Source organism: Netta rufina, assembly GCF_964035555.1.
Source record: "Netta rufina genome assembly, chromosome: 3".
In the NCBI taxonomy this organism is placed as follows: domain Eukaryota; kingdom Metazoa; phylum Chordata; class Aves; order Anseriformes; family Anatidae; genus Netta; species Netta rufina.
The window spans coordinates 36,123,010-36,141,611 of record NC_140125.1 but is presented as its reverse complement, the minus strand read 5'-3'; the positions used below and the strand labels follow the sequence as shown (position 1 = coordinate 36,141,611).

The 18,602-nt window shown below is 32.8% G+C and overlaps 1 protein-coding gene across 1 annotated transcript in view; it reads right to left on the bottom strand.

The window, feature by feature from the left end:
* Nucleotides 1-18,602, bottom strand: part of DNAH8 (dynein axonemal heavy chain 8) — a gene marked incomplete at its 3' end in the record, with an annotated part of 131,064 nt that overhangs the window by 12,734 nt on the left and 99,728 nt on the right. The window contains exons 70-83 of the mRNA XM_084283418.1: nt 17,482-17,619; nt 17,030-17,157; nt 16,092-16,263; nt 15,147-15,302; nt 14,137-14,292; nt 13,280-13,462; nt 12,764-12,869; nt 11,624-11,876; nt 11,328-11,518; nt 6,787-6,908; nt 5,445-5,563; nt 3,523-3,725; nt 2,384-2,457; nt 26-178 (exon numbers count right to left, since the gene is read on the bottom strand). Of these exons, the coding sequence (XP_084139544.1) occupies nt 26-178; nt 2,384-2,457; nt 3,523-3,725; nt 5,445-5,563; nt 6,787-6,908; nt 11,328-11,518; nt 11,624-11,876; nt 12,764-12,869; nt 13,280-13,462; nt 14,137-14,292; nt 15,147-15,302; nt 16,092-16,263; nt 17,030-17,157; nt 17,482-17,619 (2,154 nt within the window). The remainder of the gene's footprint in view (nt 1-25; nt 179-2,383; nt 2,458-3,522; nt 3,726-5,444; nt 5,564-6,786; nt 6,909-11,327; nt 11,519-11,623; nt 11,877-12,763; nt 12,870-13,279; nt 13,463-14,136; nt 14,293-15,146; nt 15,303-16,091; nt 16,264-17,029; nt 17,158-17,481; nt 17,620-18,602) is intronic.

The following is an 18,602-nucleotide window of genomic DNA, read 5'->3' as shown; positions in this document are numbered from 1 at the left end:
TCTTGAACTAAACATTTGAACAAACCTGTAGCAGTGTAATTGGGAATTTAGGATGTGGTTCAGTAGTTATCCAAACTCGAAATGTCTCATTCTGTATCTCAGCAGTAAGAAGTGTCTCCAGTAGTTCATCCATGAAATCCAATCCAAGATGACAATTCTGAAGTAACACCCAGCCTCCCTAAATAACAATATCGACAATTACCACATAAAATTTATAACGATTTATTTATAACATTCAAAACAAATAGCTGTATTAGAACCAAATTTGGTCTTGCATGTAATTTTTTAGTTGTATGACTTTTAGTAGGTTCCTAAATATGCAACATCATTTGATTTGATATTGGCACAGTTAAAGCCAATAAATTAATTAATTGAAAATTTAGTGTAAGGGTTATTTTCACATCCTATAAATTCACAATGAAAATAGCATAACCAGAGCCAATGTTCTAAGTAAAGTATCAGCGCTACCTAGTGGCAAAAAGTAGTAATTCCTATCATCCAGAAAAAAACTGTGATTAACAATCCAAAAGAAACAGATCCAAAAGAACATGAGTGAAAATTAACATATGAAATCTAAGAAATACATCTTTAAACACAAAACAAACAAACAAACAAAAAAACTTGTTAATAACATATTCTGAAATAAAGGTAGAGAGGTTGTAACAAGAATCCAAACTTTTCAACTATAATAAGTTTATCTGTAATGAATACATTTTTATGAAATTCAACCTCTTGTGTATTAGTTTTGACCTTATTCAACTCTCAGTTGCATCAAAGCTCTATTTTTGTTATTATCTCTCTGCACGTCTGCTCATGAATTTAAATTCAATCAGCTTTTCTAGCATCACTTTAGAAGCCTAGTGAATCAGAAGCCTGATATTAAAATTGGCATTATTTAATCAGTTCTAAACAGTGATGTGTGGATTTCATTACAGCTTGTAATTTCATATTGGCAATTTTGGTTTAACCCATTTAGAAACAAATAAATAACATTTTGTAACTGAATCTAATTGAAATATTTATGGAGAACTAATGAATATGATATTTTTAAGAGTAAATAGAGGAATAGAAGGGTTTTTTTCTTCTTTTATGTGTATCCACTTTTTTTTTTTTTAATCAATTTCTCTCATTTCCAGATGAATCAGGATCAGTTCACAGTACAGCAGCTTGCTTTAATCATATTATATATGCTTGGTCAGAAGAAGAGAAAAACAAAGACAAAACCAAAACAAAAACAACAAAGATATTTGTCTCCATGTTCAGAAACTCCATTTTTTTTTTTACTTTCAAATTTGATTTTCATGTTCATATACTGGATAATGGATAGGGAATATGGCACCAGTTAAAGCTTTTACTGAACACAAGTCACTTCAGGTGAAGTCACTTCAAGTCACTTTAGGTGAATATTACAAGCAGTGCTGTACTCTTGGTTTAGTAAGGACTAATGGTTGCTTATGGTCATACAAAAACTGTTTCATGTTTCAATCTAGTTCTTTCAGTCTTCTGTTTTCAACTAGTAAAGATATTCTAGTCCTTCAGAATTCCTGATATTTTGAGTTTACAGGCAACTATGGCTGTATGTATGTCTTCACGTGGAACAGTGTCCACAGCTCTTTGAAGCATTCAGCTGACTGGACAGTGCTGCTTTTGCACTATAATTTTCATTTTGTATCTGAGCTTTCAATTACCATCTTTTCAGAGCTGTTGCTTAGACTTCTCATGTTTTTACTGCTGGGAATATTATATGCCATAAAAGAAACAAACAAAGAAACAAGCAAAAAGAACAACAACAAAAAACACTACAACATGTCGGAGAATATCCTTAAAATACATTCTGATATCCTTGAGACTCAAAATCAAAAGAATTGACAATTAAAGAAACAAAGAACCAAAATCAATTGCTGGGGAACAATTGCTGGGGAGCAAGAGGATCTGTATAACACATATGTGTGGAGCCAGCACAGAATTCTATATCTACAGTTTTAAGCTGTGTTTACACTCTCCATTTTATCTAATATAATCTATGCAACTTCTCGGTAGCTAACATAGGTAAGTGGGAAAAAAAAAAAAGGAACTCCAGTAAAGAAGTGGGTTCTGAAACTTTTGTTCTGTAACCTTGGATAACCATGCAGTGATAAGAAGGGAATGTGCCACTTCTGAAACAGTGCTCAACAATACTGCTGGCAAAGGTATTCACTTGGACTCCATTATCACATATGTATCCCACAGTGGAATGTTTTCAGGCTTAGGCTCTCAAGGAGACTTGTTTACTATATGCTTCATAGTAAGGTGAAAATGCAAAATATTAAAGATTACGTGCAGGAAAAGCTTTAAAAGAATGCTAAAACAGAAAATCAATTTATATTGCATTAGTTTTTCGCACCTGTTGCATTGACATCTGTATGATCTTGCGTGCATGAACTTCTTGTCCCTGACCCATAGAGATGGTCCTACATTCTGTAACAGGTTTGATAATGAGCAATGAACATACATTCTTGATAAATAAGTAAGAATTCCAATTCAGTCAAAAAAGCGATATAAATTCAGCACAATTAAGTACATATTTATAAAAAATATACTTATTAAAGTCAAATCCCTTTGTTAAAACATTATGCTATGTATTATATTTTCTTAGCATTGAAACTTTGTAAAATAGCATTTAAATATACATCCATAATGTTTACAGTGTTTGCAGAAGTGAAAGTCTGTGACTAATGTTATTGTCAAAGGGAATTTAAGTCAAATTTTAATAAAGTAAGCCACAGCTTAGTTTGAAATAAGAACCCAGATTTCTCTTTAAGTGTAGGTAATGAAGCCATGTAAATGAACAAAATTCATAAGTGTAAAATTGAATTGTGAACATCTTAATGTGACTTTTATCAGGAATGAATGCATTTACATCTAACTCAGTTTGTATGCACAATTTTCTAGTTTTCATGTTTTCATATAATGTAGATATAAAGTCCAGAATATAGAAATGCAGATCTTGTGGGTGTTTTTTGTTACAAAGTAAGCTTGTAAGCAGATTGCTGATTTCTCTACCTGAACGTAATGTTTATTGATATTTATTATATTAAACCTATATTAATGTATAATTTAAGCACATTGATATTTATTGTTGATATTATTATTAATATTAATATTTTAAACAAGGCAACAATATTGCCATCACACCAGACTTAATAAAAATATGTCTTGTAGCTACAGACTAAAAAATGCCATCTCTTAGATAACTCAAAAAAGAACTGACATTACTGTTCAACTGCATACTGAATAGTCCTCAGCATAACATCTTTCATGTAAAAGATATGATAGATGTAATAGAGGTATTGTTTTTGAGATGTACTAGAGATATTGTCTCATGTAATAGAAATATTGTTTTATCTCTAAGACAATTGTTCAGGAACAATAATGTTACAAAAGAATTTTAAAAATACTTTTCAGAAAAAAAAAATCTGAAGTTACTTATGTTACTCTTCTGTATGTTAAACAAATCAAGACAATGAATAATTATTTTCCTACCCAATTTAAGCTTCCTAGCCAAGGAATCAATCTGAATAGTTGGATCAGATCCCATAGACAAGAAACAGATGAGAGGTGTTCGTTGGTCACTTTCCTCCCATGTTTTTTTTAAATTCAAAATGACTGGTTCTGTATATTTCTCATGCAAGGAATCTGCAATATACTTCCTGGCTTGAGAAAGAGTTCGGTCTGGACACCAAGACCTACAAATAAAAAATTATACCAAGATACAAATTCAGTGATGCTTCCCATTGCAAAGACCAGACTTAAATCATAAATTCCATTTTAATCAAAGATACTTTTGTTTTATATATATACACATTCATATTTATGTCTGTTTGTTTGTCTTTACAAATATAATAATAGACAGAGCTGGTAGTCTTCCCTCTATTTATTACTGTCCAATACTTTCCAGTTTCTTAGAATTTTGCCATAAGTAAATTATTTGCATTCTTCATTTTAAACAGAACTTTTGTATCTGAGAACCCAGGTAGGGAAATGTTAGATAGATTAGCCCTTCGGTATAATCCTAGAGATGTTTCATTGGGTATGTTAGTGTTTTAGGGCATGCAGTTCCTGCACTGGATTGCTTTTATGTCTGGGATGAGTCTATTGCTCCCATGGAAAGCAAACAAAAACCTTCTTTTGGACCAAACGATATGCAAAATTTCAATTTATAAGCTTATTACTTATAGACTACCCCTCCCTCTTCAGGGTGTATAGCATGTAGCACTTCTTCCGTCTGAATCAGGTCTTTTACTGAACAGGTTGAATCCATTCCAAAGACAAGTCATGTCTAATAATTAATGTTATTTTCAGTAGAGTCTTTGATTTATTTGTTGCAGAACTTGGAACCTATACAATGAATACAGAAAGATATGAGAAAGGAAAGCATGGTCTCATGTATAAGGCAGCTAAATGCTGCTTTGGGGAAATCCATTCTATCCCAAGCCCTGCCACAAATATCCTAGGTGATGCAATAAAATCATATATGCCACATTTTATACATGGGACTTCTGAATACCTGTTTTGCATTTTCACAACTCTTTCTAGTTTTTTAAATATTTCTAATTACTTAAGTTATTTAAAATAGCTCATTTAAAAAGAAGTAAGAAAAATCATTTTGAAAACCATCTGGATGATTCTACTTTTTCTGTCTTTTTGGATGGAGAAGGCTGCAATGTGATTTCCAGTTTCCTTTGGTCATGACATAAAAGCAAAGTCAAGAAGGACATGGAAGTATTTAAATGAGTCCAGAGGAGGGCCACAAAGATGATAAAGGCGCTAGAGCACCTCTCCTATGAAGACAGGCTGAGAGACCTAGGGTTGTTCAGCCTGGAGAAAAGAAGGCTCCAGGGATTCCTTTTACCAGCCTTGTAAGTACCTTACGAGGACCTTCGGGAAAGCTGTGGAGGGACCGTTTGTCAGGGAGTGTGGTGGTAGGAGAGGGAGTAATGACTTTAAACTAAAAAAGGGTAGGTTTAGATTAGGCATTATGGAAGTTCTTTACTCTGAGGGTCGTGAGTCACAGGCTGCTCAGAAATGACTCCCATCCCTGGAAGACTTCAAGGCCAGTCTGGATGGGGCTTTGAGCAACCTGTTCTAGTGGGAGGTGTCCCTGCCCAAGGAAGGGGCATTGGAATTTGGTGGTCTTTAAGGTTCCTTTAAACCCAAACTATCATACAATTCTATGATTCTATGAAGTCAGAAGACTGTTTTCTAGAAAAAGTTTTTTTTAGATTCTTCAGAGAATAGCTCTGAGGTAAGTAAATTTAATAATATAACATGTGAGTGAATTAAATTATATTTAATGTCACCCAGAAATCAATTAAAGTTATGCTAATATAATAATTGCATACAGATAAACTGAGATACATGGTGCAATAATGTATGTCATTTCCCAAATTTCTGAAGATGCTCACCTGATGAGTAAAAGCTTGCGACAGGTATCAAGTGAATCATTATATCCATCAGGTATAATCTCTTCCTCTGGAGCATCTTTATCAAACCAATTTTTCCACCCCTTTTCATTACTGGTTATCTAAATTTATTATGTTAATGCACACAAATATATTTCAGCTGTAGTAAAATCTCCTTGGAAATGTATACTTTAATAAGATTCTGTTATTATATTAGAATATATTACAAGTAACATTAACAGACTAACATTTAAGACATACACCATGTGAATTGCTATTAAGATGTTACAATTAAAAGTTTTAGTATTAAGGTGCAGCAACTTAAATATCAGTAATTAGCAGGAGGACTCTATATTACAAAAAAAAAAAAACATACCATGACTGATTTATTTCTTCTACAAGAGAAAAAGCTTTCTGTCCCAGTATAGTCTAGACAGTCAAAGAATCACAAATTAATAGTAACAGGCTCTAGAAAGCTTTTGATTTAAGAAAGAATAAATCTGACCATAAATATGACCGCTATTTAGGCACCTCTTAGAACATATGACCTAACAGGACAAGGGATAACGGTGGATGCCACATTGTGAAAATTACTATGCAGTTGAGTGAGGGGAATCAGCTACAATATTCTCAGATTACTGGAATGAAAATGAGGAACACACTGATGCCATCTGTTCTGAAATACAGCACCATATGCCTGTTATATACTACAAAGCTCTGGCTGGTTGACTTACATGAAAGATATTTCAGAACAACACAGATCAAGAATAGACTGGGAAAGGAGTGAGAAATGAACATACAAGAACCTCTTCCAGCCATGTATCTCCTATAATCTCAGATTAAGAAACAACACAAATGTCCCTTCTAGAACTTCAATCCAAGTCTGAGAAAACAAAAAGAAACAACAGTTCTATATACATTAACACCAACCTGAGCACATGCTAGGAGAGTATTCAGAGAAGTTACCTTCTCAAAGCACCTGCTGAAGGCCACAGCCAAAGATAGATTATTGTACAAAAGGGACTTCAGTTGACTCAGTAAAATTACTAAGGTTTTATTACTTATCTCTTTATGTCATCTCTCCCTCAATCACAGCTGGTGGCAGTAACAGTGTGAAAAGCAACAGGGTCATCTAAATGTTTGAAGAGGAATATGTCTATATTAAATTAAACTAGATATGTAGGAGTGGAGGACTTTGCCTAACTGTTCATTTCTATGCCTTTATAATTTTATACTCTTTTTTTCTTTGCTTTTAACGACATCTCTCATGTGCACTCCCAATGTGAAATACAGGAGCATGATTATGATTAGGAAACTGCCTATGAACATAATTAATAAATATCACCTGATTTAAAATTTCTGCAAACTGTGGAAGTTTACTTAATTCCACTAGGTTTAGCCACATCATGTCAAGAATCCAGCGAAACGGTTTGGGTGGGCAAGCCTTTAAATCCAGTGCTGCACCTCCTGCAGATAAAAACATTTGGATGAAATATACATGACAGTCCAAAGATCAAGATATTTTTGGTATTGATTTTTAAATTATGTTTTCTGGACCACGTCACTTTCACTGGGATACTACTTGCACTCTTGTGTACAAATCATTTTAAATATTGAGCATATATCATCTTAAGTAGTAGATGTAAAGCCAGATAGCCAGGAGATCACACACATTTTACATCCTCCGATATGCACCCAGAGAGAAGACTAAGTAATACTCTTGGGGTAAGATTGAAACCTGGCTTTAAACAGACTAAAAGACATAGAAAGACTCCAAATTAGTTTTGTATTATAGTTATCATTTTCTTCATCTTGTAGCTGCATCTTCTCCAGTGCTCTGCAAATTAATTAGTGCTACCTTTCAGGAAAACTGGACATTGTTATTCTAGGGGTCTCAGATCTAAGACTATTTATTTATTTAAGACAGTGTTATAATGAATTTCACCAGTTTGCTACAAACAGACTAAAAAAGCATATTGGAATAATAACTATTATTTTTAAGCAGCTATATGTATGTGAGCTCCTGTGTGTGTATAACATAGCCTACATACACAAGCTTTGATTAATACTTTCAAATTATACATACATGCTTATAAAATATACATACATAAATATGTATGTTGATCCATTTTCAGTTCAAATATTCATACTTTTACAAACTGTTTTTAATTATTCCATAAATTATGAAGAAGATTTAACTCTTCTTGACTCTGCATCCATTTCATCCCCAAATTCTCCATGAATAGAATATAGAGAAAATGTATCATAAAGGCAAGAAGAAAAAGAACAGAAGACAATCCTACCACTGGAGTGAAAGGAGATCATAACATTAATTCTTTACAAACAAACAAACAAACAAACAAACAAAACACTTTTTTAATTTCAGAAATTATTGGAATTATTTATAGCATTTCTCATAAAGCTTAAAAAAAAAAAAAAAAGCTTTAAGTTCTGACAAATTTATAAGAAACATTATGGTGTTTCAAATATTATAATGCAACAAATACTTTCTGAATTGCATGAAGTCTCTTTTTGCTTACATTATAGACTTTACAGAGAAAGATTTTTGAGAGGTTTTCATGCAGGCTTCCAGGATGTAAGAATTTTATTTATATTATTAGTGATTATTTTCAGGAAACAGTAACTCCACTTTTAAAAGATTGAGATAAATAAACAGAAGGTTCAGAAAGACTAGGTATTTTCCTAGTTATTTCTATATTTCCTAAGTATAAATGGAAGAATTACTTTGCTGAATCTGGGCAATAGTATGTCAACAGGAACAATTACCATCAAATTAAAATGCAAGTTCCAATGAGTGGCTATCAAACAGATTTTAGGGAAATTTTTGTTTTGGGGAAAGTATTCTTTTAAACCTTAGTTTTAGAGGCAGGCATTTTCAATGAAGAATATGAATTCCAAAAATGTAAAAAATGTGTTTCTCATTGTAATGCTTGGTATTCTTGCTGTTAATATACATACTTAATCTTTTCCTAAATCCTGCTAAGGTCTTATGGTTAGTGGTTTGTTATGTTATTAATTGTGCAATGCCTAGAAACATATTTCCTTTTATTAGTTTTCATTTAGCCATACATAGGGATAAGTCAAAAGTTCCAGCATCTATTAAAAAAAGTATGCAAGCCTTTCATCCACATATGGAGACATTTAGATATAATCAAGAAACAGAATTAGATCACATGTGATTTGAATGTTTACATAAGGAAACAGGGTTGATTAAAGGGCAAACTCTTCTTCAAGAATGTGAAGTTTCTACATAAAAATCCAAATTATTTCTGTCATACAAAAGTGTTAAGCTCCTTCATGATCTTTTATTATGAACCTTTCCTGCTATTGAACTTTTTTTCCTTCCTTTTTCCCTAGGGAAGGCAAGCTTCAGTAACCTCAGAGAAAAGTCTATTTCATGAAATCTGGGGTGAAAATAATGTCTTTTTTGCTTTTCCAGTAAGTACTTGTTAAAGTTTCCTTCAAGCATCCTCTTACTCATGTCCTTGGCATTAGGATATATGGCTTGAAATGACACTGGGATCCACACATGGAACCCAGAACTTCATAATCGCAGCAAACTGAAATAATGGAAATCAAATAGAAGATAACTAAAAGATTTTACACAAATCTGTAATCCATTATTAGCATTAGCATTATTACAATATAATATATTTTTCCAGAATCATATCTTTCACAAATTTAATACAATAGTCCAACTGGATTTTTTTTTCTGGGGGGGGGGCAAATTATTGAATTCTGTGACTATCACAATCACTTTAGACAAAAAGCCTTTTCTTACTTATCAGATGTAATCATTAGTTTTTCACAAAGTAGATACTTGGCAATATTTCTGGTTTTTATTTAAGTCAAAACTAAAGATGTTTTGCAGTTCTGTAATACACTCTTTTATATCTATGGAGCTTCTTAGTAAAATAGACTTTATGCTAGAAAAGATCTATCTTCATTTGCATTAGTTCTTCACTTTTTAATAGAAAAGAACGTAGCAGACTGCAGTGTCAACGAACTTAGATTTTCTTTTATATTTCAGATTTTGTTTCTTTCTACAATTTCCATAGATAATCTATGCCATTCTCATGGCAGAAAAACAGAGCAAGTACATATATACATGTATTTATACACATTTTGAATGGAGGCTATTTTCCCTCAATTTTGAGACCTGTTTTCTATGTTTTGATGACTTTGGGATACCTTTAAGCTATAGCACTAAAGTATTCAGGAAGGTCCTAGTGTTTGGCTTTAATGGAATACAGAAAAGCAGAATGGAATTCAATTTATGTACTTCAGCAGGAGGAAAGATTTAGACTTGCTAATCTTCTGAAACCAGTGGAATAATGTGTTCTAGGGACCATTCAATTTCAAATAGAAATGATTTTTCACTGAGACATCCCCTGATAATATGGCTGATGATAAGACATGAAAGCTCTCCTGCTGGAAAAAAAAAAAAAAAAAAAAAAAAAAAAAAAAAAAAGGAGGTAGAGGGATAGAGGGATTTAAAAAAAAATAAAATAAAAAAAGGAGAAAGCTTTCTTCAGCTGCCTCATGACATTTGGTAACATGGCATTCATTTTGCACCAACAAACTGCTCGTGCAAGGAGGAAAAACTTGAACAATACAATCATTGCAGAAGATACCTAAGCATCCAGGACAATTTGGCAAGGCATCCGCCCACTTTCCATCTGATTCAAGAGCATACGAATAATTATAGAAATAATCATTGGAAATAATAGAAATAAAATCTGTTATTATTTTTTCTGGTGGCATTTGTGCACTAGAAGAATTTCTCATTATCAAATCAGCTGTCATAAACACAGGTGGGAAACTGTGTTCTTACATTTTAGACAAAAAAAAATGTTAAAAGTATTCCTGTATTTTATTATAGAATAATATTAATATTCATTAGTAACAAAGTGATAAGCATCCACTTTCTGCTTTAGATGGTCAAGGTATATCTTCTTCCAGCAAAACAAAAATCCATGAGCTAGGGAGGAAAGAAATAAGGTTCCTTGTCTAATACTTTACTAGAGAAGATAGTTCAGTTTGAAAGCATTTCAAAGCATACCCTGCCTGACATCAGTGGCAAAATGGTAGCTGGATTCCTTTCTCAAAAGATAAAGCTACTATGACAAACTGGAAAGCAAAATAGTATGTGAATAATCTTTTTTTTCTCCTATCCATTTTATTCATTAAAGGCAGCTAATGAAGTTCCAAAAGCATGGTCACTACTTTGACATTAGATGTTTGCAAAATTCATTTGATCATCATAAGATTCAAGCAGGTTTTATAAGGACCTCTGCATAAGTAATTGTGGTCACATTTTTCAGCAGAGTCATAAATTCAGAGTACAGAGGTAGACCTGGCCAGTTGGGCCACAGAAGCACGTTAGGTTCTGTAAAAATGATTGTTAGTTGATTGGCAAGAGTCAGAAAAAGCTTAAGCTGAAACCCATAGAAGACTGTAGCACCTTCCAGACCATGTGTAGAGATGTTATGGTACCTTAGTAGATAGCTTTATTCAGCTCCTTGAAATGTGAGCAGCAAAAGAAAAAGAAGTCATCTAATTTATAAAAATAAACATGCAAATGTAATACAAAAATAACCAATAATTAAACCAGAGAACCAGAACTATCACCATGTTCTCAGGAAAGAACACAGCCTGGATAAAATGCAGAGACTGAACTGAGATGTGAAACCACTTTTAACTTCATCGGACCACAACACGGATAAGACAGAGCCAGCTCCAACAGAACTATTGGCAGAAACCATGCAGCCAAAAAAAAAAAATACACAAAACATACATTGAAATGGTATAAAACTTTAAAAGGTTGAAATTACCTCTATATATAACACAAATTTTTAAACTTACCTCTAATGAGTGCATGGAACTCTCTAGTTTTCACATGTCCTCTCTCAAGATCAATTTTTAATGTCAGAAGGAGGGTAAAGAGAAATTTGTGGTTTTCATACAAGCCTCTAACAGAGTATGTATAAATTTCATAGGTAAGATACTCAATAATATTTGAGATTCTTTTATGGGGTACAGGAGATTTCTCAGATCTGAATCATGAAAACAAAACACAAGAAAAGCATGTTAATAACATCTTGAAAAGAAACACATAAGAAAGACAAACATTTGAATATTAGAAAAATCTGTCTTCCTACTTGGCCATGGATTGATCAAATAACTTTAAGAACTGAGCCAGTGAAGTTTGATACATATTATTGACCATGCTCATTTCTGTTATAAGAAAATAAAGAATGCTTCCACGTGTAGCAGCAGGTCGATATTCTTCCTGAGCAGAGTTAATCTTCACTTCAGTTTCTGCTGCCACAGACAACTTTACAGCTACTTCAGCAGCTGTTTGTTTAGTTGTTTGCAGAACACCAATCAAGGATTCATCATCTACTAGTGAACCTAAAAAGCCAAATATTGGATGTTTAGGGTATTTTTATAACATTTTTAAACCTTCATATATGTAAAAATCAAAAGACTAAGTTACAATTATTTATACCTAATATAAATGTTTTACTGAACTGCAGAAAACATTTTAAAATGGAGACCAGACAGTGTACATAAGACTAAAACTTATTTTTATACTCAATAAGCAAAACAAATGCATTTAATTTATGTCAAGTTGAATGTATGTGTACCAAGAGTTTTGCACCATTTACTAGAGACGTCACCTCTTCCAGGCATATAACATGATATTCATACAGAGTTACGCAATTTTTGTTAGTCTGTTGATTGTCACATTCAAAGTCAAAGAGACTTAGAGTCCTAAAGACAATGATCACACACACAATAGTATTTATCCATCTCAAGTACTTTTTAATCAATCTGCTGGAAGTCATCATCTTTTTATTTTTATCCTCCCCTGCACCCCTCCCTCCTCCCCCCCAAAAAATAAATTGAATATGTGCAGGCTCCTAATGTAATGCAAAAGACTTTCAACACTATTTTAACTAGCCCATTTAACTCTGCATTTTCAGTGGATTAAGGATTTGCCCATGATCAGATATTTTACCTCATCTGAGGGGCAGAAAGCTATGAAGAATTTGGTTTATTTCACAAAACTTGCGTAGGTGCTTAAAATATTTAGTGTCTGGAATAGCTATATAATGGCTTGCTATCGTACCAAATTCCTCATGTTCTGGTAAATCACATACTTCAAATCTCTACCATTGTATGTTCATGTATTGTGTTTTAAATAAATAAATCAATTTCTGTATGGAAAGGCTGTATTGTACAGCAGCCTAATTTGCCCTTTAAAATCGTAGTTATTGTACTCTTTGATACAGAACCTCTAGTTGCACTTAGTTTGTACAGAAGATTGTCCTCCAGTTCTTTCATCTTCCTTTTATTAAACGTCACATCTTCCATGAGTTTAATTCGTTCTGCCTCTAGTTCCTGTTATTAAAAGACAAGGAAATGGCATGACACTATGTATATGAATACTATGAATAATTAACACTATGAATAATACTTGAAATTCAGGTGCTGATTTTTCAAGTTCATTTTATTTTTTCTGCTATCTAAAATATGCATTTTATTTTTTTCTGCTATCTAAAATATGTTACTGTAGCATCTTTATTTTAAAGCATTTTTACTTAGTTGGAAGTATCTTATGAATGCCAAATACTTCTGCTTAGTTTTTTATCATATTGACATCTGTAGAAAATCACCGGTGTATATTATTGCCATTTTAAAATTTCCATACTGAATCTCCATAAAAAAAAAAAATAAATTAGAGAATGGATGACTTTTTCTTCCACTTTAAAATTAAGCATCACTATGGTTTACGTGCACTGTTAGGTTACCTGTTTTTCAGTAAGAATTACTCTTCTCAGTAACTGATTCTCAAGTCCTTTCATTGTAACAGTAAAATCAATAATTGATGTTTTTGCATTAATTTCAGGTGTGAAAGCAGGATTCGGTAGCTTTGTGGTAATGTATAGTCTAAAGGAACTCATTACATCTACTTCTTTATCACCAACTTTCACCTGTGGAGTAAGTATATGATAATGTTAAGCAGAGGAAAATGAACTTTATTCACATCAATTATATGGACAAGCAATAAATAAGTAAATGAATATTTGAAATACCAAAGAGAGGAATTCTGAAACTCTTTGAAAATTCAGAGTATTTGAAGAGGGGATGTTTAAGAATTTGCAAGTTATTTCTTCATCTATTGGAGGTCAGAAATTTGCATGATTTTTCAAGGTTGGGAGTATACTTAATATTATTAATAAAACTTTTGGCTTGTTGCTTCAGAAAACAGTTATATTCCAGACTAAATATTCCATGGTTGCTTACCCATCAGCATTCCACCCTAGAAACAGAAATATCTTTTCAAACCTAGATAGCTCTGTTAAAGGGTGTAAAATGAAATTGCTTGAAAATCAATAGAAAGTATTCTAAGCATTCAAAAGATTAAACATAATTGGTTCTTGTTTGTAAACTTCAGAAATAACTTCAGTAGTTAAATTTTAGACTCATCAACTTACTACTCTGCCGAGGATCTGCCTCTTGTTTTTTATTAGTTCAGTTTGATTTTTCACACTGCCCTACTGAATACAAAGTTTACCTGATGCAGTAGAGGTTTGGAATAAATGGGCAAAATATCATTCATCACAAAACTAACTACTTCTTCCAGGTCTTTCATTCAATTACTAACCTTAAAAGAAGTTCCAGATTTCATGAAATTCTTTTCTAATATATTATCAAGGACTGGATCCAACTCTTCACCTATATCTTCAATTACAAGTGATCGTCCCAATGAAAGACTATCTTCTAGGTGTGTACGGAAATACTTGTGATTCAAAGTTGTTACCTCAAAAAATAAATTATATATTGATATAAGGACAAAGCATTTCTTCAAAGTCTTCCATGAAAACCACAGATCTCACAACAAAAACTTTTTTCATTGGTTTTGTTAGTTTCATTTTAAAGGCAGTAACAAATGTTGGCCATGCAGCAATTTATCCAGAAAAAAATACTCCTTGTGTATACAATGAAATGTAAACGGTGAAGTAAAAGATCAGCTGTAATGGAGTCTGCAAAACTTCATTATCAGAACACAAGGAAAACTGGCACAACTTATTGAAAGTTGAAAATGTTACGTGCATTTTTGAAGTCACACGTCTAACTTCTGATTTTCTATTCTACGTCCACAGATAAGATTTCCTAATTTTGTTTTTAAATCTTGAGAAATTCTTAATGAATTCAGTCTAATAGATGAATCACTGTTACAATACCATGAACTCAGATATTTGAAATAGCACAAAAAAGGAACTTGTAGTATGTGAAACCATAAAAATAAGTAAATAAAACACTACATTTGTCTGTTTGTTTGTATTTATTATTTTAAAATTTAGAAACCTCTCATTTTTTTTTTCAAGATTTTAGCTTCAGCTATGAAATAGGGCCATCCTATTGGAAAAGAGCTTTGCACAAAAGCACTCTGGAGTCTTGGTGGACTATACGAACATGAACTTGCAAGCTGCTTTTGCAGCAAACAGTAACAGCATTCTGGGCTGCTTTAGTAAGAGCATCACCAGAAGGCTGAGGAAGGTGATCCTTCTCCTCTGCTCATTACTGGAAAGAAACATCTGAGCAGTCCAGTGCTGGGCTATAACATTTAAAGGAATATAATGTAGCACATTATGTTTTTAAAACATTGTTCACCTGTAATTCATTATCCTGTTCTTTCTTTTTAATCCATGTTTTTCCTTGAGTTTGTGGGTCTACCAAAAGGGGGTATCTAGTTGCCTTAGTGACAATGATACCATTCTGAATTGAGAGATCATCTCCAGGCAGTCCTTGAAGATTCCACTCGCTAATCTGAATAATAATAATAATAAAAAAAAAAGTTTGGAATAGAATCTCACTGGAACTATTACCTTTCAATCAAGATTATTATAAGGAACAATGAAGACATCAAGCAAAAGGGGATGCATACCTGAAGCTCCTGAAAAATGACTAATATGGACAGAAAATATTTATAGTCTAAGAAAACTTGACAGCCAAATTAAGCACTGGGGTTAATTAAGAGAAAACCAGACTGAGAGTTTTGGACTTAATATCTGAAGAACAGTACTTGAATACTCTGGAAAGACATTATCCTCTTTCGCACTTCCATGAAAATATTTCATACATTCTTTGCTAAATGTCTTTTTGATATTAAAAAAAATTGATATAAAATCTTTGATATAAAACTCTTTGATATAAAATCTGTTTCTCTTTTTTCAGACTATACCCAGATAACATTGACAGAAACAAAAGCTATCAACAAGCAACACTGTCCTAGTAGATATGTATCCTACAGATGTGGTTATGGATTCCCAAAATAAGATGCATGAAATTACACAATGTTACTGGCAATTATGCAATTGTACACGTATAATATATAACTAGTTTATCATACATAACTTGTTTATCTATCTAAACATTCTAAACATTCTCAGTACTCAGATGTTTAGTGGAAATTGCCAAGAACTTTGGGAAACCACAGAACTACACTGGACAGCAATATTGTGGATAATGGTCCTGTTGTAAGCATAATGCTGTCTAACAGCAAAAAAATACGTTCACTGAAATTAAAATGAAACCCACTGATCACCAAGAACTTACTGTTGGGGGATCTACCAACATAGAAATCAGGTTCAAGTTTTCAGTAAAGGGGATTTTATGTGCTCTCATCTCTGCTTCCCATAAGTCTTTAAGCAAAAGCTTCCTGAAGTTTTGATTAAAAGGTCCACAGTAGGAAAGAAAACCTGTGCAAAGCAGTACATCTCCCACAAGTCTGGAAAAGTAAAAATAAAAAATAAAAATAAAAGGTGATGTGCAATTTCATTTTCTGTTGATTTAGATAAGCAGCTTTTAAAACATACTTAGAAAATTTCTGTTCTTAGGGCTATTTAAGGAAAGAACTGGTGCTCAACATTTTTGCATTTGGAATGGTACACTGCGGGGGCTCCAAAGTTTCTGAATTTCTCAGAGCAAGGCCTACTATATCCTCCATGTGTTTCAACACACCAGCTATAGGACAAGGGCTAACGTCCAGTTTCTACTACTCCCTGTTTCATTCAAATATACCATAACAAATATCAAAAGGGATGCTTTTTTCCTAACTAGTATCAGGTTAGGAATTCTTCCTCATAGGAAGAATTCTTTCTCCTCTTCCTTCACATAGTCACCTTAGATCATTCCTATCTCCCACCTATCTGAGGGTTTCACTCTCCCAGTAACATTAGAACAAGAGTGTTAAGGGGACAGGAGAGACAGCTGTAACATAAGTACATAACTGCACTTGAATAATCCCTTTTGAATGAATTAAAAATGAATTAAGTCCAATGAATTATGGAATGTGCGGTATTGTTCTGAAGTGAAATACAAGCATTCAGTTACAAATAATTATGGGACGGAAATTCAAATTTCAGGACAGTTCACTTAATTGTGCAATTATATTAAGATTTCTAGGAGGAAAATGAAGTACAACTATTCAAGTTATTAAATTGCTTGCTGGATCTTCATTTTTTACATTTTATTTTCTCTGATGAATTTGATACCTGTTAATCTGAGATTTAAATTCTTTCCTTTGCTCAGTCCACCTAACTTTCTCTCCACTCAGTCCATCTATAAGTGCAGAGGCTGCTTGCATCTTTCTTCTGCATGTTTCTGCATCATTCAGTAAGTCCTAAAAATGAAAGAATGTCCTATTTCGTTTAATAGTAGAATGCAAAAATCTTAAGAGTTATTTTATATATTAGTTCAACACCTTATGATGGTTAATCGATTTAGAGGTCATTCTGGAGATCTGTAAGTGCATCTATTGTCTAATATGTGCCTATTCATAGGAAAAGAAAATATGAGAGAACAGATTTAAATCTCTTTAATTTTTATGCATGAGCCTCATCCATGACATTCAAGGTGGTAGGTACTAAGTGAATGTCTGTATCGATTCCTGATAGTGTAAGTTTTGCATATAAGCATTTTCATAATAGAAATACTTGTATCTCACCATTTTCTCCTTCATTGCTGCATCAAACTTCGCCTGCACTTTATCCAGTTCAGCTTGCTTTTCATCTAATGCTTCCTGAGCCTTTGCTAATTCTGCATTAGCGACTTTCAGGCGGCCTTCCTGTTTTGCCAAGTTAGCCTACAAAGAGAACGAATATTAAAACAATAATGGTACAAGATTTGAATATACTTTGAGGATTTATTTTCTGCCTGCTTAGTTGGAAATTAACAGCCAATAATGCACAGAAATATATTTATATTAGTATTTGAATAAATATTAATTATTTCCTTTGAAAACTGTGCAATATACATGTATATATACTTCAGATATTACTTTTGTGTTAAATATCTAGTAAGAACCTTGAGTACTACTATCAACTATATATATACATATTTGTTTTAGTAAAAAGTTACATTTAAGGAAGCTGGTTAAGGTATAAAGGTTTCTGATCTGTAAATATTGATTAGCCTAAAAAAAAACAACCACTCATAATCTTCTTGCTTGACTATACACTTTAGTCTCTCTTTTTAATTTGTGCATTCTACAGTGATCAACAATTACAACAGATTTGTCCTTGATCAGCTAACAATACAGTTTTCATCCACTGCAAAATCATGATCCTAAAACAGTGAATCCTCCATAAGCACATATTTATACTAAATATAGGATATTCACTAGATTCTAATTTATTTATTTATTGAATCATAACCTGCATCACTGTTGCTTTTTAAATTACATTTATACCTGTGACCTAATAAGATTTGGAATCAGCACTCATATTTGTTCCCCTTTGGGATCTATAGGCATTAAATACTTGTTTTATAATCCAAAAAACAACAAACGCTGTATTTGAGCTCCTATATTATCTTAACCTCTGATAAAAAAATTATGTTCAAATGTTCATGTACATGTAAAAGAACACCCACACAAAAGTGAAAATTACTCCTAAAATACATAATTCCTTTATTCATGTGAGCCCCAAACCTCTCAACAATGCCGACATCTGGCCAGGAAATCAGCCCTCCACTTGCTCTAAGTTATTGCATGAAAGCAGAGAAAGTAAAATAGCTGGTAACCCTCTATTAGTTTCTTTTCAGCGTGAAAGATCTGTTTGCAGGACT